Raw genomic sequence first — 18,004 nt, 5'->3', positions numbered from 1 at the left:
ATCATAACATTCAAGGCTATGGGCCAAGTGCTGGTAAATGGGATTAGGTAGGTAGGTCAGGTGTTTCTCATGTGTCGGTGCAGACTTGATGGGCCGAAGGGCCTCTTCTGCACTGTGTGATTCTGTAATTCTTGTAAACCTCTTCTGCACTCTCCCAATGTGTTCACATCCTTTCTATAATGTCGCGCCCAGATTGGACACAAAAGTCTAACTGAGGTCTAACTTGTGTCGTACATAATATCCCTGCTCTTGTACTTTATTCCCCTATTAATGAAGCCCAGGATACAGTCTGCTTTATTAACTGCTCTCTCCACCTGTCCTGCCACCTTCAAAGATCTATGCACCCAGGTCCCTCTGCTCCTGCACATTATTTAGAGTTGTACCCCTTCTTTTATACCATGTTCTTCCTACCAGAATGCACCACCTCACACTTCTCAACATTGAACTTCATCTGCCACCTATCTGCCCACTCCACCAATGTGTCAATGTCCTCTCGAAGTTCTACATTGTCCTCCTCACAGTTTACAATGCCTCCAAGCTTTGTATCATCCCCAAACTTTGAAATGATCCGCTGCACACCAAGACCTAGATCAAGAGACCCCTCCTACTGAGGGAGTGAGAGTTATCAGGGGGGGAACACATACAAAATACAGCTCCTCCAGGGGTCCCTGTGTTAAGGAGACTGTACCTCAGTAGGAGATAGCTCCTTACCAGGGTAAAGGGGATTGATGAGTGGAATGGTTCAGCTCCAATGTCCCTCAGCACTGACCCTCTGACAGTGCAGCACACCCTCAGTACTGACCCGCTGATTGTGCAGTACTCCCTCAGTAGTGACCCTCTGACAGTGCAGCACTCCCTCAGTACTGACCCTCTGACATTGCAAACCTCCCTCAGTACTGACCTTCTGACAGTGCAGCACTCCCTCAGTACTAACCTTCTGACAGTGCAGCACTCCCTCAGTACTGACCCTCTGACATTGCAAACCTCCCTCAGTACTGACCTTCTGACAGTGCAGCACTCCCTCAGTACTGACCCTCTGACAGTGCAGCACTCCCTCAATACTGACCCTCTGACAGTGCGGCACTCCCTCAGCACTGACCCTCTGACAGTGCGGCACTCCCTCAGTGCTGACCCTCTGACAGTGCAGCACTCCCTCAGTACTGACCCTCTGACAGTGCGGCTCTCCCTCAGTACTGACCCTCTGACAGTGCACACTCCTTCAGTACTGACCCTCTGACAGTGCAGCACTCCCTCAGTACTGACCCTCTGACAGTGCAGCACTCCCTCAGTACTGACCCTCTGACAGTGCCACACTTCCTCAGTACTGTCCCTCTGACAGTGCAGCACTCCCTCAGTACTGACCCTCTGACAGTGCAGCACTCCCTCAGCACTGACCCTCTGATAGTGCAGCACTCCCTCAGTACTGACCCTCTGACAGTGCGGCACTCCCTCAGTACTGACCCTCTGACAGTGCGGCACTCCCTCAGTACAGACCCTCTGACAGTGCGGCACTCCCTCAGCACTGACCCTCTGACAGTGCGGCACTCCCTCAGTACTGACCCTCTGACAGTGCAGCACTCCCTCAGTACTGACCCTCTAATAGTGCAGCACTCCCTCAGTACTGACCCTCTGACAGTGCAGCACTCCCTCAGTACTGACCCTCTGACATTGCAAACCTCCCTCAGTACTAACCTTCTGACAGTGCAGCACTCCCTCAGTACTGACCCTTTGACATTGCAAACCTCCCTCAGTACTGACCTTCTGACAGTGCAGCACTCCCTCAGTACTGACCTTCTGACAGTGCAGCACTCCCTCAGTACTGACCCTCTGACAGTGCGGCACTCCCTCAGCACTGACCCTCTGACAGTGCAGCACTCCCTCAGTACTGACCTTCTGACAGTGCAGCACTCCCTCAGTACTGACCCTCTGACAGTGCGGCACTCCCTCAGCACTGACCCTCTGACAGTGCGGCACTCCCTCAGCACTGACCCTCTGACAGTGTGGCACTCCCTCAGTACTGACCCTCTGACAGTGCAGCACTCCCTCAGTACTGACCCTCTGACATTGCAAACCTCCCTCAGTACTAACCTTCTGACAGTGCAGCACTCCCTCAGTACTGACCCTTTGACATTGCAAACCTCCCTCAGTACTGACCTTCTGACAGTGCAGCACTCCCTCAGTACTGACCCTCTGACAGTGCAGCACTCCCTCAGTACTGACCCTCTGACAGTGCAGCACTTCCTCAGTACTGACCCTCTGACATTGCAGCACTCCCTCAGTACTGACCCTCTGACAGTGCGGCACTCCCTCAGCACTGACCCTCTGACAGTGCGGCACTCCCTCAGCACTGACCCTCTGACAGTGCGGCACTCCCTTAGCACTGACCCTCTGACAGTGTGGCACTCTCTCAGTACTGACCCTCTGACAGTGCAGCACTCCCTCAGTACTGACCCTCTGACAGTGCAGCACTCCCTCAGTACTGACCCTCTGACAGTGCAGCACTCCCTCAGTACTGACCCTTTGACATTGCAAACCTCCCTCAGTACTGACCTTCTGACAGTGCAGCACTCCCTCAGTACTGACCCTCTGACAGTGCAGCACTCCCTCAGTACTGACCTTCTGACAGTGCAGCACTCCCTCAGCACTGACCCTCTGACATTGCACCACTCCCTCAGTACTGACCCTCTGACAGTGTGGCACTCCCTCAGTACTGACCCTCTGACAGTGCAGCACTCCCTCAGTACTGACCCTCTGACAGTGCAGCACTCCCTCAGTACTGACCCTCTGACAGTGCGGCACTCCTTCAGTACTGACCCTCTGACAGTGTCAGACTTCCTCAGTACTGACCCTCTGACAGTGCAGCGGAACTCCCTCAGTACTGACCCTCTGACAGTGCAGCACTCCCTCAGTACTGACCCTCTGACAGTGCAGCGGAACTCCCTCGGTACTGACCCTCTGACAGTGCAGCACTCCCTCAGTACTGACCCTCTGACAGTGCAGCACTTCCTCAGTACTGACCCTCTGACATTGCAGCACTCCCTCAGTACTGACCCTCTGACAGTGCGGCACTCCCTCAGCACTGACCCTCTGACAGTGCGGCACTCCCTCAGCACTGACCCTCTGACAGTGCGGCACTCCCTTAGCACTGACCCTCTGACAGTGTGGCACTCTCTCAGTACTGACCCTCTGACAGTGCAGCACTCCCTCAGTACTGACCCTCTGACAGTGCAGCACTCCCTCAGTACTGACCCTCTGACAGTGCAGCACTCCCTCAGTACTGACCCTTTGACATTGCAAACCTCCCTCAGTACTGACCTTCTGACAGTGCAGCACTCCCTCAGTACTGACCCTCTGACAGTGCAGCACTCCCTCAGTACTGACCTTCTGACAGTGCAGCACTCCCTCAGCACTGACCCTCTGACATTGCACCACTCCCTCAGTACTGACCCTCTGACAGTGTGGCACTCCCTCAGTACTGACCCTCTGACAGTGCAGCACTCCCTCAGTACTGACCCTCTGACAGTGCAGCACTCCCTCAGTACTGACCCTCTGACAGTGCGGCACTCCTTCAGTACTGACCCTCTGACAGTGTCAGACTTCCTCAGTACTGACCCTCTGACAGTGCAGCGGAACTCCCTCAGTACTGACCCTCTGACAGTGCAGCACTCCCTCAGTACTGACCCTCTGACAGTGCAGCGGAACTCCCTCGGTACTGACCCTCTGACAGTGCTGCACTCCCTCAGTACTGTACCTGGAACAGTGTGTTTCAGCTGCTGATGATTTCCTCATTTCCTGCATTCACTAGCTCAGTGTATCCGGTTGGATTATAACAATGACACGCCCCAGGTGCTATTAACCTTGAAAGCAGCTTGTTATGTATTTAAACACCTTTTTGTTCATGTACTGTATTCTGAAGAGAAGTGGTACAAATAGTGTTATACACTGTGTGAATAGGAGAATACCTTTGCTCATGTTGATGTTCACTCCACAGGGAATATTACTGGCTAAGTCAGTAAAAATAAATGTACTAAACAACAGCTGTGTTTGAAAGGAACGTTGCTGAGCTCTGGACCTTATTGAGTGTGTGAACTCTATGATCAGGAAGCTGAGATTAACATTCCTTTAATCAGCCCATTCTGCACATACCACCCTCCACATGTAATCTGACAGGGTTATCATTTTATATAAAAGTGAATTACTGCAGAGGCTGGAAATGTGGAAAAAAAACTGAAAATGCTGGAGCAGCAGAACTGGCAGCGCCGGTTAATGTTTCAGCTCCTGACTTTTCTTCAGAACTGAATCAAGGAATCACAGAATTTTAAAGGCTCAGAAGGAGGCCATTCGTTCCATCGTGTCTGCACCAGCTCTCCAAATGAGCATTATGACTTAGTGCCATTGCCCTGCCTTTTCCCTGCACATTGTTTCTATTCAAATAATCAGCCAATACCCTCTTGAATGCCTCAATTGACCCTGCCTCCACCACACTTCCAGACAGTGCGGTCCAGACCTGAACCACTCGCTGTGTGAAAAAAAATTTCTCACATCACATTTGCTTCTTTTGTAAATCACTTTAAATCTGTGCCCTCTTGTACTTGATCCTTTAACAAGTGGGAACAGCTTCTCCCTATCTACTCCCTCCAGCCCCCTCATGATTTTGAACATCTCTATCAAATCTCTTCTCAGCCTTCTTCTCTCCAAGGAGAACAGTCCCAACCTCTCCAATCTATCCTCATAACTGAAGTTTCTCATCCTGGAACCATTCCTGTAAACCTCTTCTGCACTTTCTCCAATGTGTTCACATCCTTCCTATAATGTGGCTCCCAGAACTGCACACAATATTCCAGCTGAGGTCTAATGAGTGTCTTATATAAATTCAGCAGAACCTCCCTGCTCTTGTACTCTCTGCCCCTATTAATAAAGCCCAGGATAATACTATCTGCTTTACTAACTTCTCTCGCCACCTGTACTGTCTCCTATGCACATGTACACCCAAGTCTTTCTGCTCCTGCATTCCCTTCAAAATGTCACCCCTTATTTTATATTGTCTGTCCATGTTCTTCCTACCAAAATGGATCACCTCACACTTCTCCACATTGAACTTCATCTGCCCCCTATCTGCCCACTCCACCAACTTGTCTATGTCCTCTTGAAGTTCCACACCATTCTCCTCGCAGTTCACAACACTCCCAAGCTTTGCACCATCCACAAACTTTGAAATTGTCCCCTGCACACCTAGATCTAGATCATGAATATATATCAGGAAAAGCAAGGGTCCCAATACCGACTCTAGGGGAACTCCACTACAAACCTTCCTCCAGCCCGAAAAATATCCATTGACCATTACTCTCTGCTTCCTATTTTTCAGCCAGTTTTGTATCCACATTGCTACTGTCCCTTTTATTCCACGAGCAATAATTTTCCTCACAGGTCTGTTGTGTGGCACTGTGTCAAATGCCTTTTGAAAGTCCATGTACACCACATCAACAGCATTACCCTCATCAACCTTTTCTGTTACCTCTTCAAAAGACTCCAGCAAGTTAGTTAAACCTGATTTCCCCTTTAGAAATCCATGCTGACTCTTCCTTATCAGCTCATATTTTTCCATGTGACTAATTCTATCCCGAATAATTATTTCTAGAATCTTGCTCACCACTGAATTTAAACTGACTGGTCTGTAGCTGCTGAGCTTATTCCCACAACCTTTTTTGGACAACGGCAATTCTCCAGTCCTCTGGCACCTCCCCTGAATCTAGGGAAGACTGAAAGATTATGGCCAGTGCCCCTGCAATCTCTACTCTCATTCTTTCAATATCCTTGGATGCATCTCGTCCGGTCCCAGTGCCTTGGTAACCTTAAGTACCGACAGTCTATTCAACACTTCCTCCTTATTAATTTTGAACCTTTCTAGTGACAGGCCTGGGTAGCATCTACCTCCTTGGTAAAAGCTGCATTAGTTAAACGTTATCTCTGTTTCTCTCTCCAGAGAGGCTGCCACAATTGCTGGGATTTTCCAGCATTTTCTGTTTCTTATCATTTTCAACATTGGGAGAAAATAAAGAACTTGCATTTATGAAGCACCTTGCACCAACTCTGGACATTCCAAAGCACTTTATAGTCAACAAGTTATTATTTGAAGAGTTGTCTTCCAAACCCAGGAAAGGCAGCAGTCAATTTGTGTACAGTAAGATCCCACAATGAGGATTGGCCATCACAAAAAACAAACAGGAGCTCAGTTTAATGACTCATCTGATGCAATGCCTCTCTGAAAAAGCACAATCCTCAGTTCTGACCCTCTGACAGTGATGCACTCCCTCAGTACTGACCCTCTGACAGTGCGGCACTCCCTCAGCACTGACCCTCTGACAGTGCTGCACTCCCTCAGTACTGACCCTCTGACAGTGCAGCACTTCCTCAGTACTGACCCTCTGACAGTGCGGCACTCCCTCAGTACTGACCTACTGACAGTGCGACACTCCCTCAGTACTGACCCTCTGACAGTGCAGCCCTTCCTGAGTACTGATTCTCCGAAAGTGTGGCATTCCCTCAGTACTGACCCTCTGACAGTGCAGCACTCCCTCAGTAATGACCCTCTGACAGTGTGGCACTCCCTCAGTACTGACCCTCTGACAGTGTGGCACTCCCTCAGTACTGACCCCCTGACAGTGCAGCACTCCCTCAGTACTGACCCCCTGACAGTGCAGCATTCCCTCAGTACTGACCCTCTGACAGTGTGGCACTCCCTCAGTACTGACCCTCTGACAGTGCAGCATTCCCTCAGTGTGGACCGTTTTACTGATTATTGACAGCTAACGGTGATTGGATGGTTCAGGTTTGCTGATAGTTTAATAATCCAGGGGAGTGAAGCTAGGCAGTTTAATACAGTCACGAAAGTGCCAAGATTAAATTTCAGTCCAGACTTTCTGATGTTCTCCATCACCTTCATGTGGTGTTTTTTTATGTTTTTGGTGCCTCTTCAACAAGATTTGTAACTAATGGGCATGGTGCTCCGTGAGTCTGATGGATGATATTTCGCTCTCCAGGGGAGACGGAAAATTGAATGTGCTTCCAGACATCAGCAACTTCAATTAAGGCTGAAGAACCTTTGCTTGTTTGCACTTTTCTGAATTAAATGGATTAATTCTCAGCCGTAGCTCATCACATCCTTCAGTCAGAATGTTGCATGCACAAACTCCAATCCACAGCCCATTATCAACCTTCAGCTAACAAGGGATAGATAGCACAGGTTAACACTGGGGTACAATTCTGGTGGGGACGGGTCTGTCACTGTATAACACTGGGGTACAGTACTGGTGGGGATGGGTCTGTCACTGTATAACACTGGGGTACAGTACTGGTGGGGACAGGTCTGTTACTGTATAACACTGGAGTATAGTACTGGTGGGGACGGGTCTGTCATTGTATAACACTGGGATATAGTACTGGTGGGGACGGGTCTGTCACTGTATAACACTGGGGTACAGTACTGGTGGGGACGGGTCTGTCACTGTATAACACTGGGGTACAGTACTGGTGGGGACGGGTCTGTCACTGTATAACACTGGGATACAGTACTGGTGGGGACGAGTCTGTCACTATATAATACTGGGGTACAGTACTGGTGGGGACGAGTCTGTCACTGTATAACACTGGGGTACAGTACTGGTGGTGACGGGTCTGTCACTGTATAACACTGGGGTACAGTACTGGTGGGGACGGGTCTGTCACTGTATAACACTGGGGTATAGTACTGGTGGAGACAGGTCTGTCAGTGTATAACACGGGTACAGTACTGGTGGGGACGGGTCTGTCACTGTAAAACACTGGGGTACAGTACTGGTGGGGACGGGTCTGTCCCTGTATGACACTGTGTACAGTACTGGTGGAGACGGGTCTGTCACTGTATAACACTGGGGTACAGTACTGGTGGGGACGGGTCTGTCACTGTAAAACACTGGGGTACAGTACTGGTGAGGACAGGTCTGTCACTGTATGTGATGGCTGGATGGTTTGCTGGGGACATGAATTGAGTTATTATAACCCTGTGTTTGACGTTTTATCCACTTGTAAATGTCATTATAGACTGGAACTGTCTCTGGCTGTCTTCTGTTCTCTCACTGACTCACTCTCCTTGTGTTTTACTAGATCCAAGTGCCCTGGCTGGACAGTCAGGACCTGATCACGCTGTCATAGGTGGAGTGGTGGCTGTTGTCGTCTTCATCACCCTCTGTTTGATAATTGTCCTCGGTCGTTACCTGGCTCGGCATAAAGGTAGGTTCCATTTCAAACCCCTCCTGTTGCTCTCACAGTGCCAGCAGGTACACTTCAGCCTCTTGTGTCCATGGACTGTACTTCCATTGAGTGTCACTTAAATTGATACTTCACTCCTAGATTTTATCTTGAAATCCAGCCATTCCATTCTCGCCCGACCTTCTGACTCAGGCCGGGTGAGAGTGTCCAGTGCAGACGCTTCCCCAGGCCTTTGTATCGAGGGCAGCAGGGTCAGAGTGTGGAAGCTGTATCCCCTTTTTTACAACAGGTCAGTTTAAAGGTCCAGCAACTCAGAGCAGCCAGACAGAAGGTCAGTTTGCAAGGTCAGTGGGTAGGATTGCGGGTGGGGGTTGGGTGGTCATTGGGGGCATGGGTGGGTGGTCACTTGGGGGTGTCGGGTGTCAGTGTGGATGGAGGCAGGCGGTCAGTGTGGGGGGTGGTCAGGTGGTCAGTGTGGGGGTGATCGCCTGGTCAGTGGTGGGGCTCGGCTGGTCAGTGGTGGAAGGGGGTCGGGTGGTTAGTGGAAGGGGTCAAGTGATCAGTGTGGGGGGTTGGGTGGTCAGTGGAGGAGGTCAGGTGGTTGGGTTGTTAGTGGGGGGTGGGGTGGGCAGTCAGGGAGCCCTGTGGGGGTGGGGTGTAGTTGGGGGTATGGGGGGGTTAGGGTGATGGGTTAGTCGGGAGGCCTCTTGGGGGGGTAGCAGTTGTAGCTGGGAGGGCGCAGTTTTAGTTGGGGGGCGGCAGGGGATTGGGGGGTGGTGTGGGGGTTGGGGGGGGGTGGTGGAGTCAGAGGGCGCAGTACTATCATTACCCAGGCACCAGAAGTGTTCCTAACTTTCTAACCTTTCTGGGTAATAATTCTGGTAAAACAGTCGGAACCATGCAAAGTTTGGGATTGAAATCGTACTTTTGGATGGTTCCCAGTGCAGGGCAATTGCCCAAAGGAAGTTTGAACTTCCTGGGCAATCCTTACCTGGGAACTTCCAGTGGGGGTTCCCCAGCCCAGCTCCCCCAGGTTTGTGTCCCCCAGTGGGGGTTCCCCAGCCCAGCTCCCCCAGGTTTGTGTCCCCTAGTGGGGGTTCCCCAGCCCAGCTCCCCCAGGTTTGTGTCCCCCAGTGGGGGTTCCCCAGCCCAGCTCCCCCAGGTTTGTGTCCCCTAGTGGGGGTTCCCCAGCCCAGCTCCCCCAGGTTTGTGTCCCCCAGTGGGGGTTCCCCAGCCCAGCTCCCCCAGGTTTGACACCCGGGGCTCGGAAGTTATGGACCATGAAGTTCTCAGTTTGGCCGACCAGTGTCACATTTTCTGTTGGTGTTAACCATCCGAGTCAAATTGAAGTTAAGTATGATTCTCCCTCAAAGTTATGAAATTCGACATTACATTGTGAAGTCTTTGTTCACTTTTGATATGAACTTTTAAAACAATAAATTTGGAATAAAAAGCTAGCCTCACAAACGGTGATCATGAAACTACAGGATTGTCATAAAAACACATCTTTTTTTCATTTACTCTCTGATCGGATGTGGGTGTCACTGCAAGGCCAGCATTTCTTGCCCACCTCTAATTGCCCTTGAACTGAGTGTCTTGCTAGGGCCATTTAAGAGGGCAGTTAAAAATCAACCACATTCCTGTGGGTCTGGAGTCACATGTGGGCCAGACCAGGTAAGGACACCAGATTTCCTTCTCTAGAGGACCTTAGTGACCCAGATGGGTTTTTACAACAGTTGACAATGGTTTCATGGTCACCATTACTGAGACTAGCTTTATATTCCAGATTTTTATTCATTTAAAGAATAAATTCTACCTGGTTCACCAATACCCTGTTGGGAAGGAAAGCCTACATGTGACTCCAGACCCTCTGAAATGATGAGCAAAACATTCAGTTTTATCAAACCGTGACAGAAAGGTCAACGAGGAATGAAACCATGCGGACCACCTGGCATTGACCCAGGCACTGGAAACGACAACAGCAATCTCAGCCCTGTCAACCCTGCAAAGTCCTCCTTACTAACATCTGGAGCCTGGTGCCAAAATTGGGAGAACTGTCTCACATACTAGTCAAGCAACAGCCTGACACAGTCATCCTCACAGAATCATACCTCACAGATAATGTCCCAGGCACCACCATCACCAGCCCTGGGTATGTCCTGTCCCACCAGCAGGACAGACCCAGCAGAGGTGGAGGCACAGTGGTATACAGTCAGGAGGGAGTTGCCCTGGGAGTCCTCAACATTGACTCCAGACCCCATGAAGTCTCATGGCATCAGGTCAAACATGGACAAGGAAACCTCCTGCTGATTACCACGTACCGCCCTCCCTCAGCTGATGAATCAGTGCTCCTCCATGTTGAACACCACTTGGAGGAAGCACTGAGGGTGGCAAGGGCACAGAATGTACTCTGGGTGGGGGACTTCAATGTCTATCACCAAGAATCGTTTGGTAGCACCGCTACCAACCTAGCTGGCTGAGTCCTAAAGTATATAGCTGCTAGACTGGGTCTGCGACAGGTGGTGAGGGAATCAACAAGAGGGAAAAACATACTTGACCTCATCCTCACCAACCTGCCTGTCACAGATGCATCTGTCCATGACAGTATCGGTAGGAGTGACCACCACACAGTCGTGGAGACAAAGTCCCACCTTCACATTGAGGATACCCTCCATCGTGTAGTGTGGCACTACCACCGTGCTAAATGGGATAGATTTCAAACAGATCTAGCAACTCAAGACTGGGCATCCATGAGGCACTGGGGGCCATCAGCAGCAGCAGAATTGTACTTGAACACAATCTGTAACCTCATGGCCCAGCATATCCCCCACTCTACCATTACCATCAAGCCAGGGATCAACCCTGGTTCAATGAAGAGTGCAGGAGGGCATGTCAGGAGCAGCACCAGGAATACCTAAAAATGAGGTGTCAACCTGGTGAACCTACAACACAGGACTACATCGAGGGGAGTAGGCTTAAGAATAAGAGTTCTCCCTTTTAAGACGGAGATGAGGAAATTTTTTTTCCCATTGAGTGTCATTAGCATGTGGAATCCTCTTCCCCAGAAAGCAGTGGGCCATTGAATTTGTTCAAGGCTGAGTTAGACAGATTTTTGATAGACAAGGGGGTCAAGGGTTATGGGAGGAGACAGGAAAGTGGAGTTGAGACCACAACCAGATCAGCCACGATCGTAATGAATGGCAGAGCAGGCTCAAAGGGCTGAATGGCCTCTCCTGTCCCTGAGACCCATGTTCCTATGCAAGCCATACAATAGACAGAGCTAAGTGATTCCACAACCAATGGATCAAATCTAAGTTCTGCAATCCTGCCACATCCAGTCATGAATGGTGGTGGACAATTAAACTACTCACTGGAGGAGGAGGCTCCACAAATATCCCCATCCTTAATGATGGGGGAGTACAGCACATCAGTGCAAAAGATAAGACTGAAGGATTTGCAACAATGTTCAGCCAGAAGTGCCGAGTGGATGATCCATCTTGGCCTCCTCCAGAGGTCTCCGTCATCACAGATGCCAGTCTTCAGCCAATTCGATTCATTCCACGTCATATCAAGAAACGGCTGAAGGCACTGGATACTGCAAAGGCTATGTGCCCTGACAATATTCCGGCAATAGTACTGAAGACTTGTGCTCCAGAACTTGCCGTGCCCTTGGCCAAGCTGTTCCAGTACAACTACAAAACTGGCATCTATCTGGCCATGTGGAAAATTGCCCAAATATGTCCTGTACACAAAAAGCAGGACAAATCCAACTAACCAATTACCGCCCCATCAGTCTACTCTCGATCATCAGTAAAGTGATGGAAGGGGTCATCAACAGTGCTGTCAAGCAGCAATTACTTAGCAATATTCTGCTCACTGATGCTCAGTTTTGGTTCTGCCAGGGCCACTCAGCTTATTACAGCCTTGGTTCAAACATGGACAAAACAGCTGAACTCCGAGGTGGGGTGAGAGTGACTGCCCTTAACATCAAGGCAGCATTTAACCAAGTGTGGCATCAAGGAGCCCTAGCAAAACTGGAGTCAACTGAAATCAGGGGGAAAACTCTCCACTGGTTGGAGTCATACCTAGCACAAAGGACAGTAGTAGCAGTGTGTGTACCATCTACAAGTTGCACTGCAGGAACTCACCAAGGCTCCTTCAACAGCACCTTCCAAACCCACGACCACTACCATCTAGAAGGACAAGGGCAGCAGATAGATAGGAACACCACCACCTGGAAGTTCCCCTCCAACATTCACCATCCTGACTTGGAAAAATATTGGCCGTTCCTTCACTGCTGCTGGGTCAGAATCCTGGAACTCCCTCCCTAACAGCACTGTGGGTGTATCTACACCACAGGGACTGCAGCAGTTCAAGAAGGCAGCTCACCACCACCTTCTCAAGGGACAATTAGGAATGGGCAATAAATACTAGTGAATAGTTTAGATATATTTAAAGGGAAGCTAGATAAACCCACGCTGGACAAAGTGAGATGAAGTAGGCTGGGAGGAGCCTCATGTGGGACATAAACACTGGCATCAAGCGGATGGTCTGTTTCTGTTCTGCACATTCTGTCTAATTCCTGCATTTCTTCTGGCTTTCAAATCCACTGGCTGAGTTGAGCTGGTTTGTCTCTCTACTCTCAGTTCCCACTCTTGATAGTTTGGTTGGTAAATTATTCAGCTTGACCATTCTCACTAAATTCGTACTGACTGAAACTGGATCAATGTGTTGTGACAGGAACCTACCTGACAAACGAGGCTAAAGGAGCTGAGGATGCACCAGACGCAGACACAGCGATCATCAACGCAGAGGGAAGCCAAGCCAATGCAGAGGATAAGAAGGAATATTTCATCTGAAAATCCATCCATTACTCAAAGATCCATTCAACTGCTCTTAGAAACTGGCTATCAACAGGACTTATTCAATTAGCAATCCATGCACTCCCCGAGCAATTCCCTCACCTCACTACCCTTTCCCCAACAACTCCCCTCCCACATCTCATCCCCCCCACACTTCCTCCCTTCATCCATCCCATTCCCTCTCTCTCTCACTACTTCCTCTAACTTCCCCATCCCTCTCCCCCAACACCCCACTCCCCAATCCCTCTCCTCCCACCCCCTCCCATCCTCAACACCCTCCTGCCCTACCCCCAGTTCTCTACACCCTCCTCTCCCCTCCCCCTGCTTCCACAAACCCTACCCAATGCTTCCCTTCCCCATCCCTCCTCCCCCTCTGAGCTCCTTTGACTTCCCCACCCCTCCCCATTCCCCACCCCTCCCTATTCCCCTCCCCTCCCCATTCTCCTCCCCTGCCCTCCATTATTCTTTCACTTCCCTACCTCCCTCACCCCCCCTCACTTCCCTTGCCCCCTTCCCATCACTTTTCCAATTCCCCTCCCCTTTCTTGCCTCTCTCTCCTCCTCCTGCACTCCACCTATCAATGTTGAACAGTAACATTAATAGCCAACTTTCCAATGACTGGTCAGTAACTTGCCACCTCGCAACCTAGATCCACTCTGTAGAGAAGTCTGATTTGAAACATTAATTCATGTTGTGCATGGAATCTCTCTCTCCTCAAAATTTTCTAACCAGACAATAATATTGCAAAGTAATCCTAGAGCATTCTTGACGCATCACCGTTTAACGTTACAATATCTTTGTGTCTGATATTATCACACAATAAAATGAGAAGGGCAAAGAGAGAGAGAGAGAGAGAGAGAGAGAATGATAGGAGAGAGAGCTGCACAGAGTCTGTAATGGCTCTGGGACATCTCTCCAGCTATTAGCCAGTAGCATGCAGATAGCTCTGTAATATATGTGATTGTGCATTTAACCATACATCTTGTTGGTTGATGGGGTGGGGTCTATAACCTATGTTGTGTGTTTGTGTATATATATTATACATATACATACATCGTGGGAATGTTTTGGAAGTGGGGGGAGGGGAGTTTGAATATCAGATACATCGCTACTCTCTGCCAAAGCTGTGGAAATCTCAATAATAACCCTTAAATTCCCTGATTGCTGCCAGAGTATATAATCGAACATGTTCCCCCCCTTCCTGTGTACCGATACCCAGTTCTACAAGGGACAGTCAGTCTGAGGCCACAGGGACAAAGTTGTTCACTTTCCTGCCACTGATCTGCTACGGTCCTACTCAGTATGAATCATTTCAAGATCTCTCCCTCTTAACATTAGTCTCCAGGAAAACTGTTCCTGATTAGGCATTATAGTGACACAGGGGGTGAAATTCATCGTGTCTGGTAGTGTTTAGCAGCGGGTAGCCAATCAGTCAGTGAGTAACACGGGGAGAGTGTAACACAGGGAGAGTGTAACACGGGGAGAGCGTAACACGGGGAGAGTGTAACGCAGGGAGAGCAACTTAGGGAGAGAGGATAACAGGGGAAAGCATATCAGGGAGAGAGTAACACAGAGAGCGCGTAACACAGGGAGCATGTAACACGGAGAGAGAGTAACATGGGAGAGTATAACACAAGGAGAGCATAACATGGGGAGACTGGAACACAGGGAGAGCAGAATAGGGAGAAAGGGTAATGGGGGAAAGCATATCAGGGAGAGAGTAACACAGGGAGACAGTAAAATGGAGAATAAGGGAGGAGAGGGTAACATGAGAGAGTAACACAGTAACGGGGGAGAATAACACACACAGTAACGCAGGGAGAGTAGAACATGGGGTGGGAGTAACACAGGGAGTGTGTAACACGAGGAGAGTGGAACATAAGCAGAGAGTAACAGGGGAAAGTAGAAAACAGGGAGAGAGTAACACGGGCAGGCAATTTGTTATCACCAAATGTGAATTTTACCTCCTATGTTTTTCCATATGATTGATCAGTGATTCAGTGTGTCTCACACATCCCCCTTTGAGGAGAGGCTGGAACCCAGCTTCCAGCCAGAGTAAAAGCCTCTCCATTATTACACAACCCATCTGATATCCTCAATAGAAGCACAAGAATAGAATTACAATGTTTCTGGGCGTGTGTGTGTCCGTGTGCACATGTGTGTGTCAGTGTGTGTGTGTGTGTGTGTGTGTGTGTGTGTGTGTGTGTGTGTGTGAGCGTGTGCATGTTTTTAAATTACTTCCAATGACCAGTGTGAATAGGGATTAAACAAGTGGAATAAATATATCTGGCCACTTGCTGCTGCTGCCATTTCCAACTTACTCCTTTTCAGTTCCAGTTTTTCCCAGGGCTGGTAAGGAGCTGGGCCACAGGGAGGAGGATGGGTGCAGGGGGAGGGCAGGAAGTGGTGTAGGTGCAGAGATTCGGGTTAAGGGTACACTCGATTGGGTGGGGGTGTGGGGGGGCATGTGGGCCAGAGTTGGAGGGTGCCTGGCAGGCAGGGGTGTGCTGAGTACAAAGGGCAGGGGCTATCAGGCCCCCAGAAGAAGCAGTGAGAATTATAGGGCAGAGACGTGTGTGTGGCCTCTGGTGTCTCTGACAGCTGAGTACATGGGGATCTGAGAGCAGCTTGGGATCTCCCTGTGCACTTTCAGATTGACAGAAAAGTAGTCAGAGTTGTAAACTTCCCAAACATCCCATAAAATAAATCACACCAAGTAAAATCCAACACGAACAGACTGGAACACCCAAACATTTTAATAATCCACGTTTCAGTGACAAAGTGTCACCTGACCTTTGTGAGATTATTGGGAATAGTGAGACTATAAACCTATCCATGCTGAAAAGGAAACCTAACCCTGTCCCACCGATCCCAGAGATCCCAGTGATCTCTGAGATCTCAACGATCCCTGTAATCATACCGATTCCAGAGATCCCAGCGCTCTCAGCAATCACAGTGATTCTAGAGATCCCACCCTGCTGATTTCTTGGCCCCGGGGTATTGTACTGGGGCAAGGGAAAATTTGACATGGAATGATGTTCCCATGTACCGTCCAGGTATCAGTGAGGGCCAGACCATCCTCAGGCTTGTGTAGGGCAGGAGTTGATGGCAAGACCGACTGACACTGACAGGAGTCCACACCTTCGGAGGAGGGAGAGCTGAGCCTCCCACTGGTGCCTGTGCTGAGATGCAGTCGGCCTTTCTCTGAAATATGTACAACAGTGATCCTGGAACAGGAACAGGAGTTGGCCATTCAGCCCCTTGAACAGTGAGACGATACAGGAACAGGAGTAGGGCACTCAGCCCTTCACATTGTGAACCTGTACAGCAGACGCTAGCTATTTGGTGCTGTATGATATGTACCTTTTGGCTTGGTAGGTGGGTAGTTGCTGGGAGGTGAGTATGGATCTGGAAGGAGTGACCCTGAACTACTGAAAGACCTACTCCCCAGACTGGCAACACGGTCAGCCTCTGGTAGAACAGACTCTGCCCCTCCTACTGGAGTCTGAGAGAAGACCCAGGGACAGTGTGTCTGATAAACAGCCCAGACTGGCTTTTGTGCTCTATCCACCTGGCAGTTTGGAACTCAAGTCTCCACCGTGAATCTTGAATCACTCACTGGTGAAGAGGGTCTGAGGTGGCTCTCCCCCTGCTTTCCTCAGTCTTATTGGGTGGGCTACAAGCAAAATTAAAGACCCCCCGCCCACACCTTTACAATGGGTCAAGAACCCCCCTCCCCTATCTCAGACTGAGTACTCCAAACCTACCCAGCCCCAAACCCCCGCTATGTCAATCCCTCAGGCTCTCCTTAACCCAAATGGATGATCTCTGGCCTTCAGTCAAATCTCCTACTTGCCCTTGTCTGAACCTTTCATGACTAATAAACAGAACTAGTGAAACCACTTTTATTAAAATCACAATTTTGTTTAACTCCCTGATGCTTTTCCCCTCTGGGTGTTGCTCCCTCAGTGTCCCAGAGATGAATCTTAAATTTGTGGAGGGTTTGGCCCTCCCAGCGGCTCTGCCCAATCTCTCTCCACAGTTTATCTACATCTACAGACCAGGCATCATTATAATCGGACTGCTCTTTCCAAGAGCCAGCACAGACATGATGGGCTGAATGGTCTCCTTCAGTGCTGAATGATTCTATTCTGATGTGCAGTGACAGTGGGGAAGTGTAGGGAGGCATGTGAGGGATTATAACCAGACACGGAGTTGGAACCTTTTGTGATAAACCTGCAGTCGGCTTCATTCAGTTGAAATGACCCTTTTGCCCCGGGGAGTGTTCCAGGCCCATGTTGAGGCAGCCTCCTGGGGACTCTGAGCTCTGTCTGCTCACTGTGTGTCCTTCACACACACATCCAGTGCCAGGAATTAAATTAGCAGCCACTGTATAAGTGGGAGGATTGACAAACCAATATACTAATGACAAGCTATTCTACCTTTGTTAAAGCAGCAGCCCTGTGAATGCTCACTTGAGGTATTATACTGGGCAACAATCTCCCCCATGCCGTCTGCACAGTAAGAGTTGGTCGACAGGCAATTTTACAGGGTGAGGGTTCAGGCTCCCAGGATCCCACTCCAGCAGCCTCATTAATGAGCTCACTATTACCCTGTCCTTTGCCCCACTTACGCAGAGTTGCCTTTGTAGAATATTTCTCGGGGTTCTCAGCTCCAGCTCAGGACGTTTCTCATTGGAAGGTCAGATTGAGGAGATTCTTTTGCACTGCTCGGAGATCACAATAAGTAACCCCATCACCAAGGGAGGGAGGCAGAGGTTAATGAGTTAAATATAGAGAATAAGATCTCCACATGGCCCCCGCCGTTAATACAGGGAATGGAGTGTCCGAATGTCCGACTGTGGAGAGTTGGGACACCTAATTAATTGGGCTGCC

The 18,004-nt window shown here is 49.6% G+C and overlaps 1 protein-coding gene across 1 annotated transcript in view; it reads left to right on the top strand.

Moving 5' to 3' along the window:
- The window catches only part of cadm2b (cell adhesion molecule 2b), a 707,416-nt gene extending 694,228 nt beyond the window's left edge, over positions 1-13,188 (top strand). Inside the window, exons 10-11 of the mRNA XM_041211940.1 lie at positions 8,143-8,268; positions 12,988-13,188. Of these exons, the coding sequence (XP_041067874.1) occupies positions 8,143-8,268; positions 12,988-13,106 (245 nt within the window). The 3' untranslated portion in view covers positions 13,107-13,188. The remainder of the gene's footprint in view (positions 1-8,142; positions 8,269-12,987) is intronic.
- Positions 13,189-18,004: the final 4,816 nt, after the last annotated feature.

The sequence above is a fragment of the Carcharodon carcharias genome, chromosome 18, assembly GCF_017639515.1.
Source record: "Carcharodon carcharias isolate sCarCar2 chromosome 18, sCarCar2.pri, whole genome shotgun sequence".
In the NCBI taxonomy this organism is placed as follows: Eukaryota; Metazoa; Chordata; class Chondrichthyes; order Lamniformes; family Lamnidae; genus Carcharodon; species Carcharodon carcharias.
This window is presented reverse-complemented; position numbering and strand designations above follow the sequence as displayed.